The 18,826-nt window shown below is 36.1% G+C and overlaps 2 protein-coding genes across 2 annotated transcripts; both read left to right on the forward strand.

Annotated features, from left to right (window-relative positions):
* Nucleotides 1-587: 587 nt before the first annotated feature.
* On the forward strand, nucleotides 588-7,701 carry LOC311295962 (uncharacterized protein). Its single transcript, XM_084417545.1, has 8 exons — nucleotides 588-634; nucleotides 733-860; nucleotides 4,573-4,713; nucleotides 4,815-4,961; nucleotides 6,317-6,463; nucleotides 6,576-6,707; nucleotides 6,787-6,918; nucleotides 7,494-7,701. Exons 2-8 carry the CDS (start codon nucleotides 770-772, stop codon nucleotides 7,544-7,546), a joined length of 843 nt encoding a protein of 280 aa, XP_084273671.1. The 5' UTR covers nucleotides 588-634; nucleotides 733-769; the 3' UTR covers nucleotides 7,547-7,701.
* Nucleotides 7,702-9,742: 2,041 nt separating this feature from the next.
* Nucleotides 9,743-17,811, forward strand: LOC311294888 (uncharacterized protein). The gene is made up of 5 exons (XM_084415953.1): nucleotides 9,743-9,805; nucleotides 11,306-11,626; nucleotides 13,004-13,309; nucleotides 15,795-15,878; nucleotides 17,159-17,811. The coding sequence occupies exons 1-5, from the start codon at nucleotides 9,760-9,762 to the stop codon at nucleotides 17,191-17,193; spliced, it is 792 nt and encodes a 263-aa protein (XP_084272079.1). The 5' UTR covers nucleotides 9,743-9,759; the 3' UTR covers nucleotides 17,194-17,811.
* Nucleotides 17,812-18,826: the final 1,015 nt, after the last annotated feature.

Raw genomic sequence — 18,826 nt, forward strand, 5'->3', positions numbered from 1 at the left:
GCTAATAAGTGATAAAAACATCTAACATGGCCACTTCTAACGGATTTAAATTGTCTGCTACTTTTTGCCAGCCCTCTCTCCTGGCTTTTGCAGACTTTGAGGTGTTCCCTGGCGTTTTAATTAAACATTAAAATTCCGAATAAACTTTGACTATTAGTTCTTGCTCTGCTAAGGAGAAAAACTGAGCGCTCATGGCCACGCCCACGCTGAGCAGCCAATAGCAGCGTTGCTGATCAATGTTTCTACTATCGATACATATCCCCTTTTAACCAGCGCATGAACGCGCAATTATCTCAGATGACTCAAACCAGCTATACTAATCATATCCGGCAAGTGTGTTCGAAGAACCGAGTTAGCCAGATCATGATTAGCACAATGATATCATCTTGGATGTCTCATTTGATCTCGGATGTTTTAAGCAACGTACGAAGAACAGGCCCCAGGTAAACACATATTGACTTTTGTTAATGGGTGTGATCATAGGGGGTGATCGTCCACTAGTGGCAAACGTTTCAAAACAGTTAGTGACGCACCGAAGCCTCGTATTGTCATCTCCTAATTAAGGTAATTATTACGCGCCCTCACCTGAACGAGCTAATCAGCGTCTTTAAGATTACACCATAAATACAGACAGGTTGGTTGGAGTAACACCAAAACTCTAAAGTTATAGCTTATTTTTAAAACGCGTTTTCAATAAGCGCGTTAAAACCCTCTAATTCCGTGCATTTCCAGCAGAGACAGAGTCCACTGTGAGATCGTAGGCCTCAGGATGACAGCTCGACTTTACTGTTCGTTGGTTGCTGTTTTATTGTGTCCCTCTGTTTGCTGGAGCGTAAGAAACCCAGATGATCGATTCACGGGTGAGATCTTTTAACTTCATTACAGCGCGAAGAAAATATGACTTTAGGCACATCTCAGACTCGGAACAGTTTATTGACAGTAGAGAGACGTCCAGTGAGAGTTAAACTTTGTATGTTGTAGTTCTAAATAGTCTTTATGTGTGGCATGTTTTTTTTCCCCCAATATTTTTTTTGTGACCATCCATTAGTTTGGTTACACTTAGGGATGCACCGAATATTCGGCCACCGAAAATTTTCGGCCGAAAATGGCCCAAAAGTGCATTTTCGGTTTTCGGCCGAAAGACTTTTATCACCGAAACAATACGGCCGAAATGTTGTGATGACGCAAACAGCAGACACCGCGACCTGCACGTGCTTGTCTGAAGCAACATTACATATCTGCGGTGTGGACGTATTTAAATATATCTAAGAGTGACCCACGGACAGCGATTTTCAAAACACAGACATCCCAAGTCTTCCGGAAGTTCCGGGAGTCTCCCGCGTATTGATACCGGCTCCCTAATGCCCGCAAATTAGTTTAAATCTCCCGGAATCGCGAGCGAGCATGAGCGCGCATACGTAGCGCGCGCGGCAGAGATAGGGAGCAAGAGACCTTTGCGTGTGTGTGCAGAGCAGCCGTCATTTCTCAGAGGTTTACCTGAGCTGTTTATGGTTTTTGCAACTCACGTCCATGAGCATATAACTGCAGATATTATTTTGGGCTATGGCAGTATTGACCTAAATGCACTTTGTTTTTATGAGAGAACATTTCATTTTTAAACCTTTCTCCAGGCCAGTAGGCTTTTACATTATTATTTAATGTACACATGAGTGGGGTCAAGTTAAACATTTAATTTTATACTTTGCAAATGCTAAATAAATATTTGCATAAAATTTTAATGGATTTATTCTTTGAAACTTTAATATTAATTTATGCAATTGCAATGCCTTGATTTTAGTAAACTTAGTACACAGTCATAGCCATAAATGCAATGGTACTAACAATAATTGGCATAATTTCTTTCGGTGTTTCGGTTTTCGGCCTTGGTTTCCTCTTTTTCGGTTTTCGGTTTCGGCCAAGAATTTTCATTTCGGTGCATCCCTAGTTACACTGTTACCAGATGTATGCTCACTGTCTACTTATTTTTTTTTTTTTTTAGGATAGCCCCGATTGTAATTGTTAGTTTTTATTATTATTATTTATTATTATTATTATTATTATTATTATTATTATGATTATGATTATTATTCCTCCTGAATGGGAGTCCATGGCAGCCCTATAAATGGAACACTGAGAAATTATGATCTTTGGAACACTTTTGTTTTGGAGTCTCTAGGACCTTCTCTATAGTGCCACCACCAGTTCAAATATTCACTTTTCAAACAGTTATAACTTTTTTTTAACCTTTTGATCTAGAAAAATGACATGCATGCTTCTCACATTCAACATATTTAATTAAGACTCCGCCATTATAGTAGTGTTCATTTTGAAAAGTACATTATTCAGATTTTTCGCTACTTGAGATTTTGCTCAGATTTTAATTGCTTCAAAAATTGCCTCAAATGATCTTTGGACTGAGATGCATCTTTGTTCAAAAGTCATGACGTCAGAAAGTACACCATGTCGACTCAAAGGTTCTGAGGCTGTATCCCGGCCAAACTTTTGATCAATCTAAACAAAAATTGGTATGCTTTATCGCAGGGGTGTTAAACACAGTTCCTGGTGGGCCACAGCCCTGCAGAGTTTAGCTTCAACCCTAATTAAACACACCTGACCAGCTAATCAAGTCCATCAGGTTTATTTAAAGTGTATGAGTGTGTAAGCAGGGTTAGAACAAAACTTTGTAGGGCTGTGGCCCTCCAGGAACTGAGTTTGACACCTGCCCGTTTGCATAAAGCATCTTAAGTGTAATTTTCCCTTAAGTTCGCCCATATGTTTCCCTTAAACCTAAGGGTGTTGCAGAAAAAAACCCTTATGTGTTACTTAAGGGAATACTTAAGGAAAAAACTGAAGTTGCTTTATGCGACCGTGCTTTATCGGAACCATGATGTGATTGTCCATGCCAAATTTGGGAAAAGCACCATCTACAGGTACTGAGAAATTATTGGATATTGGATTATTGCCAATAACTTTTGAACAGTTTGTCAGAAAATCATATCTATTCCTTGTGTCATGCCAGATCTGTGGATACAGAGTTTCACTGGATTGGATGAACCACGTGTCTACCATATTGAATTTTGACATAAATTGCAATATCCTGTTTTTTTTTTTTTGTTGCTTTTTTTACAATTTAGCAAAATTCAGTAGGAATTATCGACAGCATGTCCTGAGAAGCTTGAACAGAGCCAACTAGTGTTCCAGAGATGTACTTTATTCAGACAATGTATCATATGTCACTTTCCTTAAATGTGACTGTCTGCCATATTAAAGTATATGAATAACAGTTTTCATAACTCCATCAAATTTAGCCTAATTTTGTCCAAAATTGTCTTTGATCTTTAGACCGAGCCGCACATAAATGACGAATGGATTTTTGATATGAATTAAAGTTCCTGAGATTTGTCTCCATAGTTGACCTTTCCTGTATTTGTTGCCTTATGTTAGTTAGCTTAGCATGCTACTTGGTAAGCATGCTATCCAAATGCCATTCTTCTAATGTGGCTCCTCAGCTATCAGGTTGACGATAAGCTACATTTAGCATTTTAATATGGTTACACACTCGCACTGAAGGCTCTCCTCTGCAGTTTGGTGAGTGGCGCAAGCTGCAAACAGTGCCATTTCTCACCTAGACATTAGATTTTTGCTGTTTGTTTTTCTGGCTCTGCACTGCTGTTGCTGTTTCTTCAGGGGTATGGCCCTGAAATCGCTGCTTGCAGTTTTGTACTTGTTCTTTTTACCCCTTTAACATGCACCATTAAGCATGGGGGATAATTATAACTTGTAATTATTTATTGAAGTATTACCTTATAAGCTACTTTTGTTTAAAAAAAGACTGATTGCATGTGTTTAATGGGTTCTGTCTGTTTTGCTACAAATGTGTTACTATTTTCTTTTTTGTGTATTAAAATGTTCAACATAATTGTCACAAAATATTAACCAACGTCCATGTTATATATTAGCATTACAATGCACTAGTAGAGGTAGGTTGAGGTTCTGTGTTGTAATGGCACTTTGTAACAATTTAGGGATAAATGGTAGATTTCTAAACTTATTTAACTTGATGCAGATAAATGTGTGGCTGTTATACTTCAGTTTGATACAAAACCCCCGTCTTACAAGTGGAAAAAGCACTACCGGTCTCCCCGATGATCCTCTTGAATCTTCTGTATAGGGGCTGGTTGGTGCCTGGTGAAACTGAATTGCGTCCCGTCGAAACTGAATTGCGTCCCGTCGAGGATGTTTCTGATAAAGACTGCTCTGAAGGACACGAATGCAACGATTTGATTGTGGAACTGATTTGATTGTGTTCCGCCATTTAATGAAACTTGTTGAATGCAGGGAGATGTCAGGTCCTCCAAAAGAAACACTGAAAAAAAGTTGCTATGGAGTTTCACAAATAATTACTAAAAACTGCAAGTGACACATTAAAAGTGAAACTTTGAAGGAGACAGATTTTTTTTTTTTTTTCATGGTTAATTTTTATTTATTTTCATGGTTAATTTTTATTTATTTTTTTAATGGAGACATTCAGCGTTCAGTAATTATGGTTTCTGTCATGTGTTTGAAATGCAGTAAAGCCAGGAGTGTGTCCAAGCACGGAAGACGGAATGCTAGGACATTGTGCTGAACTTTGTTTCCATGACGGTGACTGTCCAGGGGATGAGAAGTGCTGCAGTAATGGATGTGGACATGACTGTACAGCTCCATATACAGGTATATATTATGTTGTGGATCAGCTTTTTTTAACTTTTTTTATCAAAATACAGGGAGTCATTCAACATTCACTGATATGCTGTTATTTAAACCCATGACAGCGAAACCAAAGCCTGGAGTGTGTCCAAGCAAAGACATTGATATAGGATTTTTAAACTGTACGTCATGTGTGAATGACGGTGACTGTCCGAACGACAAGAAGTGCTGCATCATTGGATGTGGACGTCACTGTATGGCTCCAAATGCAGGTATTTATATTTGGTGCTGTCAAGTAATTAATTGCATCAACAAAACAGTAATTTTAATCATGTTTAAAAACATTGAAGTTTAATGTTTTATAATGTAGTAATTGCACAGTTTCCAAATTAATGTCGAAACAACTTAAAGTATTTAAAATGCTTGTTTAATGGTATCTCTTATGAATGAAGGTCATTAAAGGGTTACTTAACCTGAAAATGAAAATTAGTCCATGATTTACTCGCAGTGAAGCCATCCTAGGTGAATATGACATTATTCTTTCTGATGAAAAAAGTCCTGGCTCTTCCAAGCTTTATAATGGGAGTCTGAGTATATAGATTTGAGGTTCATCAAAGTGCATCCACCCATGATAAAAGTCCTCGACACGAAACATATCTATTTAACTTTATCGACTAAAATAACTAGCTTCCGGCAGACGGCCTTACGCAAGTCGATTTGCGCCAAAAGAATAACCCTTGAACTTGATGCACAATGTAATGGCGAACGCGGTTGCACTGTTTGTTTGAACCGCGAGAGGCAAAACCAATTTGTTTTGCAACATTGTGAGAAGCTGCTTCCTTGTCTTTCTGATTTCTGACTTATAATTTTTAAAAAAGGTGCTATTTGACAAGCTGTGCAGCATTCAAACTACAAAAAAAAAAACAAATTAGTGTTTTTTTTTTTAAGCTGTCGAGTGTCGACACCAAAAAAAGAGCGTTTAAGGACACAAAAGTGGATACTTGAATATGCAAATTAGCCTCGCATCCACTTGCTAACACCTGCTCCGCCTCAGTACTCGCTCAAATTGAGGTAAACGCTGAACGTACTGCACAATGGTGTCGACTCGGGACACTAACGGTGACTCGCGACTGTCGCCAGATTTGAAATAATACGGGCACCGGAGGAGTTAAAACGCCCTCGGAATGGCAGGGGCTAGAAGGTAATATTCAGTTGGAAGTCATAAACAATTTCACCGCTAGATGGGAGAAAATCCTACACTGTATTTAATACGAGATTTAGAATCAGTTGATCTCTGTGAGCAGGCAGCTGAGAGACCAGTCTGAAGGGACCGTCTACAAAGTGCAAAATCAGAAAAGACGGTCCATTCGGACTTGTCTCTGTCGCCTGCTCATAGAGAGATTTATAAGGCTCATTTTGAGGAATTGGGTTGAAGCTCAATGGAATCCTTCAATGTTAACGTATGGAGCTGTCTGAAACCCCGTTTGTCTGAACTAGCAACAAATTGCGAGAGAATGCAAAAGTTTTTTTTTTTGCCATCCCATATTTTTCCACCACCTTGCCCATTTAGAGCCTCTGAAGGCATATGTATGTGCAGTGTGTAATTCAGCATTCACTGATATGACAGCAAAACCAAAGCCCGGAGTGTGTCCAAACACAAACCCTGGAGTTGTAAGACCATGTATTGAGGCGTGTTCCGATGACAGTGATTGTCGGAAAGATGAGAAATGCTGCAGCACTGGATGTGGACATCGGTGTACAGCTCCATATAAAGGTAATGTGGGGAAAACTGACCCAGGTATCAGTAGAACATGCATTGAATGAGACATTCAGCAATCAGTGATCTGGTTTCCCTGTCTTTTTTATTTTTATTTTTATATAAATAGCAAAGCCAGGAGTGTGTCCAGTCAAAACCCTTGGAGTGTGTAAGGTTTTGTGTGTTGACGACAGTGACTGTCCGAACACTGAGAAATGCTGCAGCAATAGATGTGGACGTCAGTGTACGGCTCTATACATAGGTATGTGTTAGTGTGTGGGTCAGCTTTTCTTTCTTTTAAATGCAGTGAGGCATTCATTGATAATGTTATGCAAACACAGATAAACCAAAGCCAGGAGTGTGTCCAAGCGGAGTCTTCGAACCAGGAGTGTGTACCAAGTCATGTTCCTATGACCGTGACTGTCCGAACAATGAGAAATGCTGCAGCATTCGTCAATGTGGACTACAATGTGGTATGTATTATTATTATTATTATTATTATTATATATTTTTTTATGAATGCCGCCATAGCCTAATTTGTTTATTTTATAGCCTAGTTCAATATACAGTGAACTTATTTTTCTTTCTTGTTTTGAATACTGCTGAATTTAAAGGATTTGTTCTGAAGTGAGGGGTAAATTATCTAGGCTATAGTGTTTGTTGATATAGGTTTAGTTTTATTTGCCTGCATTTAATTGCAATACTTATAAATTAAGTTAAATGTTTGCAAATGAGGTTAACTTTCATACGATCATTCATACGATCTGATTGGCTGCGTACTAATGTTAAATTTCTGTGCTCGAATCAGCGCTGGTTTCTACGTTGGATTGACATTGAGAATAAAATAGTTAAGACAAGCACTTATCAAAGTACCTGAATTTAGCCCATATCACCATTTCAAGATTGTGCTTTACAAAATAAAGATTCATGATACTTGGAATACAACTTGCTCCAAGTAAAACCTGTTCATGCTTTGAGTTTTGTGCTGTTTCTGAAATTGAATGACGCTAAATGCACTGACTAAAGCTAAATATTTGTATCCATGCAGTGAAGCCTGGTAATTGTAATGGACCTTTCTTGTGCCCACGACCGGATCAATGATGGCCAATGTCCTGCCAGACTGAAGTGTTGCCCAACCACCTGTGCTGGTTTAACTATCGAAAAGAGTCCTCTGAGATTGATTTTGTGTGTCATACTTGAGGAGGACTGACTTTTCACCAAATAAATCTGTTTAGTAAAACATTCCTCTGGGTTTTATTTTTTTCTATTGTTATTTTTTTTTAACTTTTCTACATGAGCTTGGCAGCAAAAGTGTACTTCAGTGTAAGGCTCTTCAATATTTTTTTTTTTTTAAGAACCAGAAATGAAACCAAAAATGTAGATTAAAAGTTTTAAAATACTTCAGTATTTAGCGTGTTTAAAAATGTATCTAAAGACTCCATGTATTTATTTTTGGATTAGACCCAATGTCTGACTAATGTGACTGGAGTGAAGAACACTGGGGCTGGATCTATGTATTCAGAGACCTAGTGGGAAAAAACTTAAAAGCAAAAAGAGGGAGTGTGTGGCCTTGTGTACAGGAATGGCAAAAACAGTGAAGAGGACGGTAGCCCTTGCTCTGTTGTCAGGGTCATTTCCACTTTTGGTTGTTTAGGGCCATCGACAAAGATGACTAGTGGGTGCACTGGTGCAGTTTGCGTGTAGATGGGACGAGGCTCTAGGAGTGCTGTGGTTCCTCAGTCTGTTGATGCTGCTGAAACGCTAAGGTGTGCAAGAGAACTACAGGCCTTTTTGATGCAGAGCTTTTTTTTTTAAAAAATTGGGTACAATATATTGCACCTATTTGTAATCTCAGGGGCATTTAACTATAAAATGATGCAGTCTTTGTTAATAGGCTTTCTTTCTGTTGGCAAGGCTTCAATTTAAAATTTAAAATCAAATCATAAATGCATCTTTCAGATTCACTGAGAAAAAAAACAATTACTTGGGTGTACTTGCGAGAGGATTTGTTTCAAAGTTTGCATTTTTAATGGCCATCTCATGAGGGTGTGATTCAGATGCCTGAGGCTGCTATACTTTTCGGGCCTTTTTAAAAAAAAAAAAAATTTTAAATGTGTATTTTGAATGGTTAATAGTAAATGCCTTATTTTGCCAGAAAAGTGGACTTTTAAATCCACCATAAAGAGGTACATATAACACTGGAAACCTTAAATAATGCCCTGCCACTTTAAAGTTTTTTTTTTTTGTGATCATTGCTTGACCAGCTAAAAAAAGTGGCCAAAACCCCTCTAACCATCCAGAAGGCCAACCAACTTAGGATGGTTTTAGCTGTGTGCTTTTCTTCCAGCAGGGCTACTGTACTGTAAATACTGTAAAGATGCCATCTGTATTTTTTATACAATGTTGATGTTTAGTCATCTCCATTGAGTAATAGTTTAAAAGAATTAGCAGTTTTATAGGCCTACATGTAATATTCATTGTGCACATTTCAGTAATACAGGTATAACCAAAATGTTCCTCAAAGAATTGTTTAAATATTAATAGCATTTCACTGATCTTTATTATTATATATTATGTTCAAGAGATTATATGCTGCTGTACTTTTTTTTTAATTTACTCATGTATTTATTTTGCAATGTACACAAAATAGTATATTAAAGTTTTCTTGATTTCAGAGTGTGTATGTCTTAACATTTATATTTAATTATTTTTGCACTTTTAATATACAATTTTGAATACTGAATAAAACAGCTTTATAATAAACTATTAGTGTAATGCTAATATATTTCTAATGAGCTCAGAGCTGAAACGCTATTGAAATGTTCTTGAAGTAGCCTACATTAAAATGAAGCTTCAAATATATTCTAACTGTAATTTAAGAAATATAAAAGTATATTTTAAATGAACTGAAAAGAAATAAACTTAAATGTACTTGAAGTGGTTCCATTTTAGCACAATTTAATATAAAATAACACATTTAATACGCACTTAATACTATAAGTTAAATACTAAGTAGGCTATATCCAAAAAAGCACAATTTAAATATATATCCTTTTCACCTCATGACGGACTGAGTTGACCTCCAAACTAAGCAGAGACGACCAATCAAAACACAGAAAAACATTTTACATCCTACTACGCACGTTTTTTAATTTTTATTTTTATGTATTATTATTATTTATTTTTTACCGTTTTGAAATAGTAGGCCTATGGCGTAACGCTTTTGCAGAAATCACGTGACAATTTGCTACGAGCCCATCCTTACAGCATCACTTCTTTTATTCAGTTTGTACGCGGACAGAAGCAGCATCAGGATGAAGAACCTTTCGGTCTTTTTTTGGGCTTTATTACTCGTGGACGGTGAGTCACATTCATTTTCATTCATTCAACACTTGGGTTTCAAATATAGGCCTAAACCGGAAAAAAGAAACTTCGCATTTGCTGTTGTCATCTAATTTGCTTGTATGTGTGTTGTTTCTAAACAAACGGATACTTTTCTACAAATGATGTTTTATTAACAAGGTTCGGGAGAAACACGTTAATGATCAAACAATCAAGTCATTCCAACCAGCTCTCAGCAATCAGTAATCAACAGGTCCACTCAATCAATACACACAGTCGACACACCCATATTTTCAGCATCCCTCCACCCCATCTCCTCACACTTGCCTGCCCCTTGTTATCTTCCTAACTAAGAGATACGGGGGGAGTAGCCTATCTGGGTTCGGGCCCAATTTCCGAGCTCGGAGCCCTGCCCCCGGACAGCACGCCAAATACGCATAACTATTCTCTGTTCATTTGTAAGTGTGAACTAGACGTGGTCATAATAAATCATAGTGTGAAAGTGATTCCACCATAATTGTATTTTTGGGGTTAAGTTGGTTGTGCATGTGCGTGGGTTTGTTTGGTATGAACACTAGAGGGCGCCGACGACCTGTAATATTCTGCACAACACTTTATTTTTTGGTCGGTCGGTCGGTAGGGTGGGGTCGTGTGTGAATTGTAACATTTCACTCCTCGTGTTTGAAACTAAACCACACGTTTTCTGTTTGTACTGCAAAGATAACAACTATGTAATTTAATTGCTGACACTTGTAACTAGTTTGAATCACATTTGAATGCACTGGCTTAGAAGAACTCCAAAACAGACAGACAGAAAAATATATATATATTTGCAACCATCCCCAGTCTCCCAGTCTTTTACATTCTTCCTAACAAATGTTTTCATCTAATTATGAGCTGTTTCTTAAATTTAACTTTTACCCCCACCTTTATATATATATATATATATATATATATATATATATATATATATATATATATATATATATATATATATATATCTTTATATATAGCCTATTTTTATTGACTTCTACTAGTACTACTATACTACTAATTTCTAAGTGGTTAAATTATATTGAAAATTTACAACACTGGCTGGTCTCCCCTATATTAGAAGAATTATACAACTTTTCGTTGTGGATTTGTATTATCTGACATTTAACCTTGGAAGACTATTTTGGTTCATTGCATTGATTTCTTAAAAACACCAGACTGCTGCAAAAATAATGATGTGTTAGGAGACTGAGATCAAGCTCAGTTGTAAATGGATGTGTAAAGTGTGGTTACCATTAAAAATTAATTTTAAAAAGTATATATGCTCCGATACAGACTCAGTGATTCAGACTCAGTTCTGGATTGTGGATTTCAGTAACACAGAGAGCACTTTAGTACAATAATGAAGAAAGAAAAAAAAACACTGTGTATCATATCAGGGTAAATTCACTGTAACATTTACTTTACTGAAAAAAATAAAAATGGCAGGATTGATCAGCTTTTATTTATTTTTTCCCCCACCAGGTGTGTTTGGTGTTGAGAAAGTTGATGTGACAGTGATGGAGGGAGATTCTCTCACTCTAAACCCTCAAACTGTAATACCAGGAGATGATTCAGCTCAGTGGTGGTTTGGTGATTTAATCATAGCTCGAATGAATAAAGCAGCTGGACTTTTCTCTACATCTGAGGGTGATAATGTAGGATTCAATGGCAGACTGAAGCTGGATCATCAGACTGGATCTCTGACCATCACAAACACCAGAACCAACCATACTGGACTCTATAAACTAAAGATCTGGACCACAGCTCAAACACTACTTGACATATTCAGTGTTACTGTCAGCGGTGAGTAACTCAAGTCTTACAATCTGATAACTGGATTAAAATCTAGATTCATTTTCTGATAAGTTTAGATGATGTGGAATAATCAGAGGTTTATTCTTCAAAACCTGTTGTTGTTTTTGTAAATTAAAAAAGCAGCAATGAGTGTAAGTTAAGAGAATAATGTGTAAAAAATTAAATATGTGTAAAGGAAATATTATCTATTGACAGAACTATAACACTGATGCTTCAGAGAGTAACTGTTCAGAACCACCCGCTTTAATGTTGCGTGAATAAGTGTGAACAATATAAATAAAACATAAAGCATATAGCCTAACATTAAATAAAACATTTGCAATGGGTTTGTAAAATGTTTTTTTATGCATGTTTGGCCTGAGTGTTTGTTGCATTCCCACTGTTTTGATCAGTAGGGGTCACCAGCCTGTGGCGTTTCGAACGATTCAAAACAGTTAATCATTTTGTGAAGCAATTTATTCAAAGATTTGAGTTTCTCCCATCACCAGTAACAAGAAAACCATAAGGCAGGAAATGGCATTACAGAGAAAAAAGCTGTAGACAATTATAAATGTCAAGGTTATTTTTAATAAAAACAATAATACAAACCTTTATCTGGTCAAACAAGTGAAGGTGACATGACGTGTAGTCAAGTACGGTATCCCATACTCTGAATTTGTGATCTTGAATTTCACCCATCCAATTACACACACACGCACACACACATACATCAGTGAGTAGCCTATTAAACACAAACACACACCCATTTTTGCTGCGGCGCCCGGGGAGCGATTGAGGGTTTGGTGTTTTGCTCAATGGCACCTCAGTGGGTAATGAGAGTGGAAGAGAGTGCTGTTCATTCACTCCCTCACTTACATTTCCTGCCGGTACTGAGACTCAGACCTTCGGGTTACAAATCCGACTCTAACCATTAGGCCACAACTGCCCCCTTCAAATAAAGTAACCCTTTAAAAACGTATTTATGACTCTGATATATTTGTGAGAAATGTATTTGATATGTTTTTAGTGTTCAGTCATGTGTGTTCATGGTGCAAAGGAAATATTTTAGTGCTTTTGAAACTGGGTCAGATGATGGCCAAAGCTACAGTATCATTCATGTTACTCACTGAACAATTGCTCATTTGTACTCACTGTTCAATGAACAATTCTTATTTTCTAATATTATTTTCTAATATTGTCATAATTATAAACATACTGGTTTGTTGCAAAATTGTTTTAACATTCAATGCACTTTTTTTATTGTAGTTTTTATAGATAGATAGATAGATAGATAGATGTGGATACTCAGTTGCATGTGTTCGCTGAAATTACTTACAGTGTTATAAAATGTTAATCTCTTAGAAACTGTTTCTGTATTTTCTCTAGAAATGAAGATTATGTCAGTGAAAGAGGGTGATGTCACTCTTCAGATTGATACTAAAACACAGGGAGATGATCAGATACTGTGGATGTATGGAGCTGAAAGCATCCGTATAGATGAAATCAACAGAGCGGTCAGTGAGTTCCCATTATATGAAGATGTTCTTGATGAGAGATTCAGTGACAGACTGCAGCTGGATGATCAGACTGGATCTCTGAACATCACAAATATCACAAACGCTGACTCTGACGTCTATATACTGACCAGCCGCCGCAGAGGCACCAAAGGTTTAATTAGTATTCTTGTCAGTGGTGAGTAGAGTTTGTTTGTTTTATTTTTTGCCATGCTATACAATGTGATTGCATTAAATCAGTCATTAATATTTGCTAACAATTCTCAAGTCTGTGCAGAAAAAAAACTTTTTTCAAATTTCAGCGTAAAGGATATTAACATTATTTTACAGGAAAATCGTTAGACTCTTTGTTTATTTAAAAGAAGATCTACAGATTTCATCTTAAAGATAAAGCTGCTTAACTAAATGGAAACATTAGCATTCTAACTATGTTTGTGGTGACACTAGTGAGCTTAAACTTCAGGTACTTACTTTTTTCTAATAATCATCATATGAATTAATACGAAATCACCACCTCATAGAATAGTTACATTTCCCCGTGAGATCAGGTTGAGCATATTCTGCTTCCCCCAAAACAACGTCAGCGCCTCTGCTTTAATGGTGTTATTAAAAGGATAATCAACCTAGAGTAATCATACTATCCAAGATGTACACACTACTGGTCAAAAGTTGGGAATAATTAAGATTGTATTTTATGTTTATGAAACAAGTCTGTTATGCTCACTAAGACAACTGTTTTCTATTTGAATACATTTTAAAATGTAATGAATTCCTGTGTTCATCCCTGTGATGGCAAAGCTGAATTTTCAGTGTCATTACTTCAGTCTTCAGTGTCACATTATTTATGTTCCATTATTTCGGGGCTGCAGTCCAAAACATTGACCCTAATCACCATACAGGCAAAAGTTCACTTCAAGAATTACCACACTGCTCATGTGATCTTATTGCTAGCACACATGGGAGTTATTGTAGGCACATAATCAACATTTTATCTCATTGGAAAGGCATATCGGCATAATTTTTCATACCAGGCCAATGATTTTAGTTTTTTGGCTGATTCCGATGGTGTTCCAGTAATTTTGTGTATCCCTACGATGCAGATTAATTGCATGTTTATGTGTCTGATAACCAAAATGTAGAACTGATATTTACAGAGATTCATCATAAGAAGGCAATAAATAGGGAATAAAGAATAATGAGAGCATGGAGAAAGGAAGTGAAAGCATAGAGGTTTTTTCCAATACATATACTGTCATTAAAGTATGTTAATAAAATATATATATTTTAAAAATACAGAAACAAGTTATTTTAAATATAAAGTTTCTGAAAGCAATGAATGAGGTCCCATAGATAGATTTATTATAGATGGAGATATTATGATTAATATCATATTTTTAAATAATGGTTTTATTATAAAAATGGTGATTATCTCTGAGGACACCCAACTTATTATATAAAATGTACAATGTGATTCTAACCATGTCATGTCAACAAATGGAACAGTCATCCAGCTGTTTATTATCATGTTAATTATTGTGCCTACAAAAATCTACAGGATTTAAAAAAAAAAAAACATCAAATATTAGATCAAATTACCGCAGAATCAACTTTGCTCTGCTGCCTACAATTGCGTCATAGATCAGACAAATTTTGGAATGTTTTGCAAAGTGCTGGCAAGGTTTTGTGCCATGAAGTTGTAAAGTTAAATGTAATAAAGCTCTCAAAGATGGAGATAAACACTAGGCAAGACACCTAACCCCAGCTGCTCCTGACGAGATGGATCGCCTTGCATGGCACCGCCGTCGGTGTATGAATGAATGAGTGAGTGAATGTGAGGCAATATTGTAAAGCGCTTTGGTGGCCATTGGGTCTGTGAAAGCGCTATATAAATGCAGTCCATTTACCATTTAACTGAAATAAAACCATGCCAATCTCTAGGTGTGGTGAAGGCTATGTGATGATGTGGGGCTATTTTAATTTCAAAGGCCAAGGGAACTTTATCAGGATGCATAGTATCCTGGATCCATGAAATAACTGGCCTTTAAAAATAAAAATCTGCCTTCCTCTATGGGAATTTAACATAGGGGTGTACTCACTTATGCACCCTGTATTTTAAGGAATAACATTTATTTATTTATGATACATTATTCATTCACAAAGAAAATTGGTGTCCAAAGGTTGGATTTTTCCTAATTTTTAAAATTAAGGCATTAAGTTCAATTTCCAAAAGATGATTTTTTTTTATTCCTCTTTTTAGTCAACTTTAGCATGGGTGTCTAAACTTATGCATAGCACTGTATATAGTGCTGATGTTTATAGTGTGTGTTATAGATCAGACACATTCCCACTAATGTCTGTCTTTATCATTACAGTATCAGATCTTCACTCAGGTTATATAGTGCTGATGTTTATAGTGTGTGTTATAGATCAGACACATTCCCACTAATGTCTGTCTTTATCATTACAGTATCAGATCTTCACTCAGGTTATATAGTGCTGATGTTTATAGTGTTTGTTATAGATCAGACACACTCACACTAATGTCAGTCTTTATCATTACAGTATCAGATCTACACTCAGGTTATATAGTGCTGATGTTTATAGTGTGTGTTATAGATCAGACACACTCACACTAATGTCTGTCTTTATCATTACATATTCAGATCTGTCTCCAGGTGCTATAGCAGGTATTCTGCTGGCGTTTGCAGTTGTTGGTGTGATTTGCCATTGCTGCAAAAGACCTACGGGTAAGTATCACCCACAGTTCACATAATTTGGAAATAAACCTGAGTAAAGTCTGAATACTGTTAAACAATAACAGATGAAGGGCAGACACTGATCTACTGTGATCTGCATCTGTGTGTCTGTAGAAAACTCAAACTGAACATAGTAACTGCAGATACGACAGTGTTTGATCTCAGCAACAATTGCACTATTTGCTGTGTCTGTGTATGATGTGCCCAATTTATTATGAAGATATTAAATATTTTAAATATATTTTAAACACATTACAATTACAAAGAAGCTGTTTAACTAGACTGAAGAGGCATCATATCCTGGACAGATCAGGTCACGTATTTCTTACAACTAAACATACAGACCCTTTCCAAAAAATTAGAATATAATGGAAAAGTTTATTTATTTTAAAATTCCATTCAAAACGTTAAACTTCCATAGATTATAGATTCAGGGCCCACAACTTAAACGATTTCAAGTATTTAGTTGTTTATTTGTACATCATTTGGGCTTCCAGCTCATAAAACCCACGAAAACAGGATTGCAAAAAATTAGAATATTACATGAAATCACACAGTAATTACACAGTGATACCATGGTCATTGAACCAGGTTTTGGTTATTTTGGCAGTGTGGGCAGGTGCAAATCCTGCTGGAAAATGAAGTCAGCATCTCCATAAAGCTTGTCTGCTGAAGGAAGCATGAAGTGCTCTGGAAATGTCCTGGTAGACGGCTGCGTTGAGTGGACAGCACAGTGGACCAACACCAGCTGATGACATGGCTCCCCAAACCAGCACAGACTGTGGAAACTTCACACTGGACTTCAAGCATCTTGGATTGTGTGCCTCTCCATTCTTCCTCCAGACTCTGGGACCTTGGTTTCCAAATGAGATGCAAAATTTGCTCTCATCAGAAAAGAGGACTTTGGTCCACTGTGCTTTATTAAATCCAGAGTCAACGCAGCCGTCTACCAGGACATTTTCAGAGCACTTCATGCTTCCTTCATTTTCCAGCAGGATATATATGCATTGATAATTTTTCAATGGTCTGTTAAGCAAGTAAATTTAACATTGAATGAAAAGCTTCATTGTTTAAACAAACAGTTTAATTAATACAGCAGGAGCCCTGACTCTGTTGATAACACTCAGCATTAAATCCTTAATATGGCTTCATTAGTTCATTTAATAAACACTGTTAATACAGTAAATTGTAATGCAATGCTGCGTCAGTGCTATAGGCAGACGTAAGACTGTTTCTTTCTCTTTTTAACTTCTTCATTCGTTTTCTCACAGATGATGCGGAAAAGAACGAAACAAACGATCCTTAGAAAGATAAGACTGCCAACAGTGATGATTTACTGTAACAATAGACACATTAACAGTGTTTGAAGTCAACCATGTGTGCTTTTGAGATGTGAAATTAATACATGAAGAGTTTTGTTAAATTTGGCATAAACAGAAACATTTTTTGTTCATTATGAAATTAATGTAAAACTGTCTTCTACACGTATGCTGATCATATTGTTCTTGTATTAAAAGTCATTTTGACTGATTTATGGTGATTTAGTTTGTTACACTTTGTAAGAAGGCTTGATTATTGTAATTTTTTTACAGATTATATCAGAAATACTCAAACTGAACTTGATGTGTGTACAGTATATATGCTTTTTTTTTTGATGGCTTATTTTTTATTTTATGCTCTTGCACTGTTACATTTGTTAATGTTTTATTCAATGTATGCTTAAATACTTTAAATGATTGCCTTCTTATAAACCTTGTAAAAATATAGACACCGTGCTATTTTTTTTTTCTCAAGTAAATCTGTCTCTGTCTCCTTATAAGATGGGAATGTGAAATCTTAAAGTGACTGATTTCATGAGGACTGAAGTGATAAAAGCTCAGAGTGTCGCTCTGATATTCTGTGTTCATACTAAAGTTACAAATCTATCTTACTGTCTGAACAGTTTTTTCAGGTTTCATTGTGAATGAGTATTATGAAAATTAATGCTTGTTTTTCCATAATTGTGTTGCATGTTTGTGTTCAAAATAGTATAATAATGGATTTAAAGAATTCAGTGTATGACTCTGAGACACATACTACATACATATGTATAGTGTTATGGAATGTGCAATTATTATAATAATGCCTTTTGGTATATGAAGTACTTATGTGTCATAGTAAACCACAGTTGTAACTGTATTAAGAAAGTGGTTTTATAAAGAAAGACAGCAGAAGTTGTTGTTAAACAATTTATTAAGAAAGTGTTATATAATGTAAGACACTGTAATAATCATTGTAACCATATATTGGGAAAATGGTTTATGAAGAAAAACATACCACACTGAATGTTGTAAGCATTTATTAAGCATATGGCAGAGAGAGAAATTGAAAATGTATTAGAAAGAGCTTTGCTAAAGAAAGAAGAAAAATGCAAGCATTACCGTCTATGTGTTGCGGACGAGATACAGAAGATACAGCGATGAAGAAAAGGTCCAGAAGAAGGAGGACGAAGAGGCAAAGGCTTTAATGACCAAGTCCTAGGGGGTTTCCAGGAGGGGATTTCTGAAGATCTCAAAAAGTTGATGGACTTTAAAAAGAGCTGGAATGACATGTCCAGTCAGACGCTGATTCACCAAGGACGGCCTCTCCGGTGTTAGATGCCTTGCCATTGTGCCTCATGAAGTTAAAAGCTTGTAAATTATTTGGTTTTGATTTACTTTTTTATTTAATTTTATATATTAGTACCTTTTATGTAAACTAGTTAATCTGTATTTAATAAAAAAAAAATATATAATTGAAATTAAGAAGCTTGTCTGCCATAAGTCTCTGTTTTACAAAAGATTAAGCTGAACTAACCACAGAGAAGTCTTCTGTGATCTAAACATTGTAAGTATGGAAATTCAAATGCTTATTATTTAGGACAGACGACTTACTTTACCTAACCTGAGAATAATTCAAAT

This window comes from Rutilus rutilus (genome assembly GCF_951802725.1).
Source record: "Rutilus rutilus genome assembly, chromosome: 8".
Taxonomy (NCBI): domain Eukaryota; kingdom Metazoa; phylum Chordata; class Actinopteri; order Cypriniformes; family Leuciscidae; genus Rutilus; species Rutilus rutilus.

Bases quoted from the DNA above. Each gene is read 5' to 3' on its own strand.
- LOC311295962 (XM_084417545.1), top strand. From the start codon at position 770: ATGACAGCTCGACTTTACTGTTCGTTGGTTGCTGTTTTATTGTGTCCC. The intron at 861-4,572 runs GTGAGATCTTTT...TTTGAAATGCAG, and splicing joins CCCAGATGATCGATTCACGG to TAAAGCCAGGAGTGTGTCCA. The intron at 4,962-6,316 runs GTATTTATATTT...CTGATATGACAG, and splicing joins CTGTATGGCTCCAAATGCAG to CAAAACCAAAGCCCGGAGTG.
- LOC311294888 (XM_084415953.1), top strand. From the start codon at position 9,760: ATGAAGAACCTTTCGGTCTTTTTTTGGGCTTTATTACTCGTGGACG. The intron at 9,806-11,305 runs GTGAGTCACATT...TTCCCCCACCAG, and splicing joins GGCTTTATTACTCGTGGACG to GTGTGTTTGGTGTTGAGAAA. The intron at 15,879-17,158 runs GTAAGTATCACC...GTTTTCTCACAG, and splicing joins TTGCTGCAAAAGACCTACGG to ATGATGCGGAAAAGAACGAA.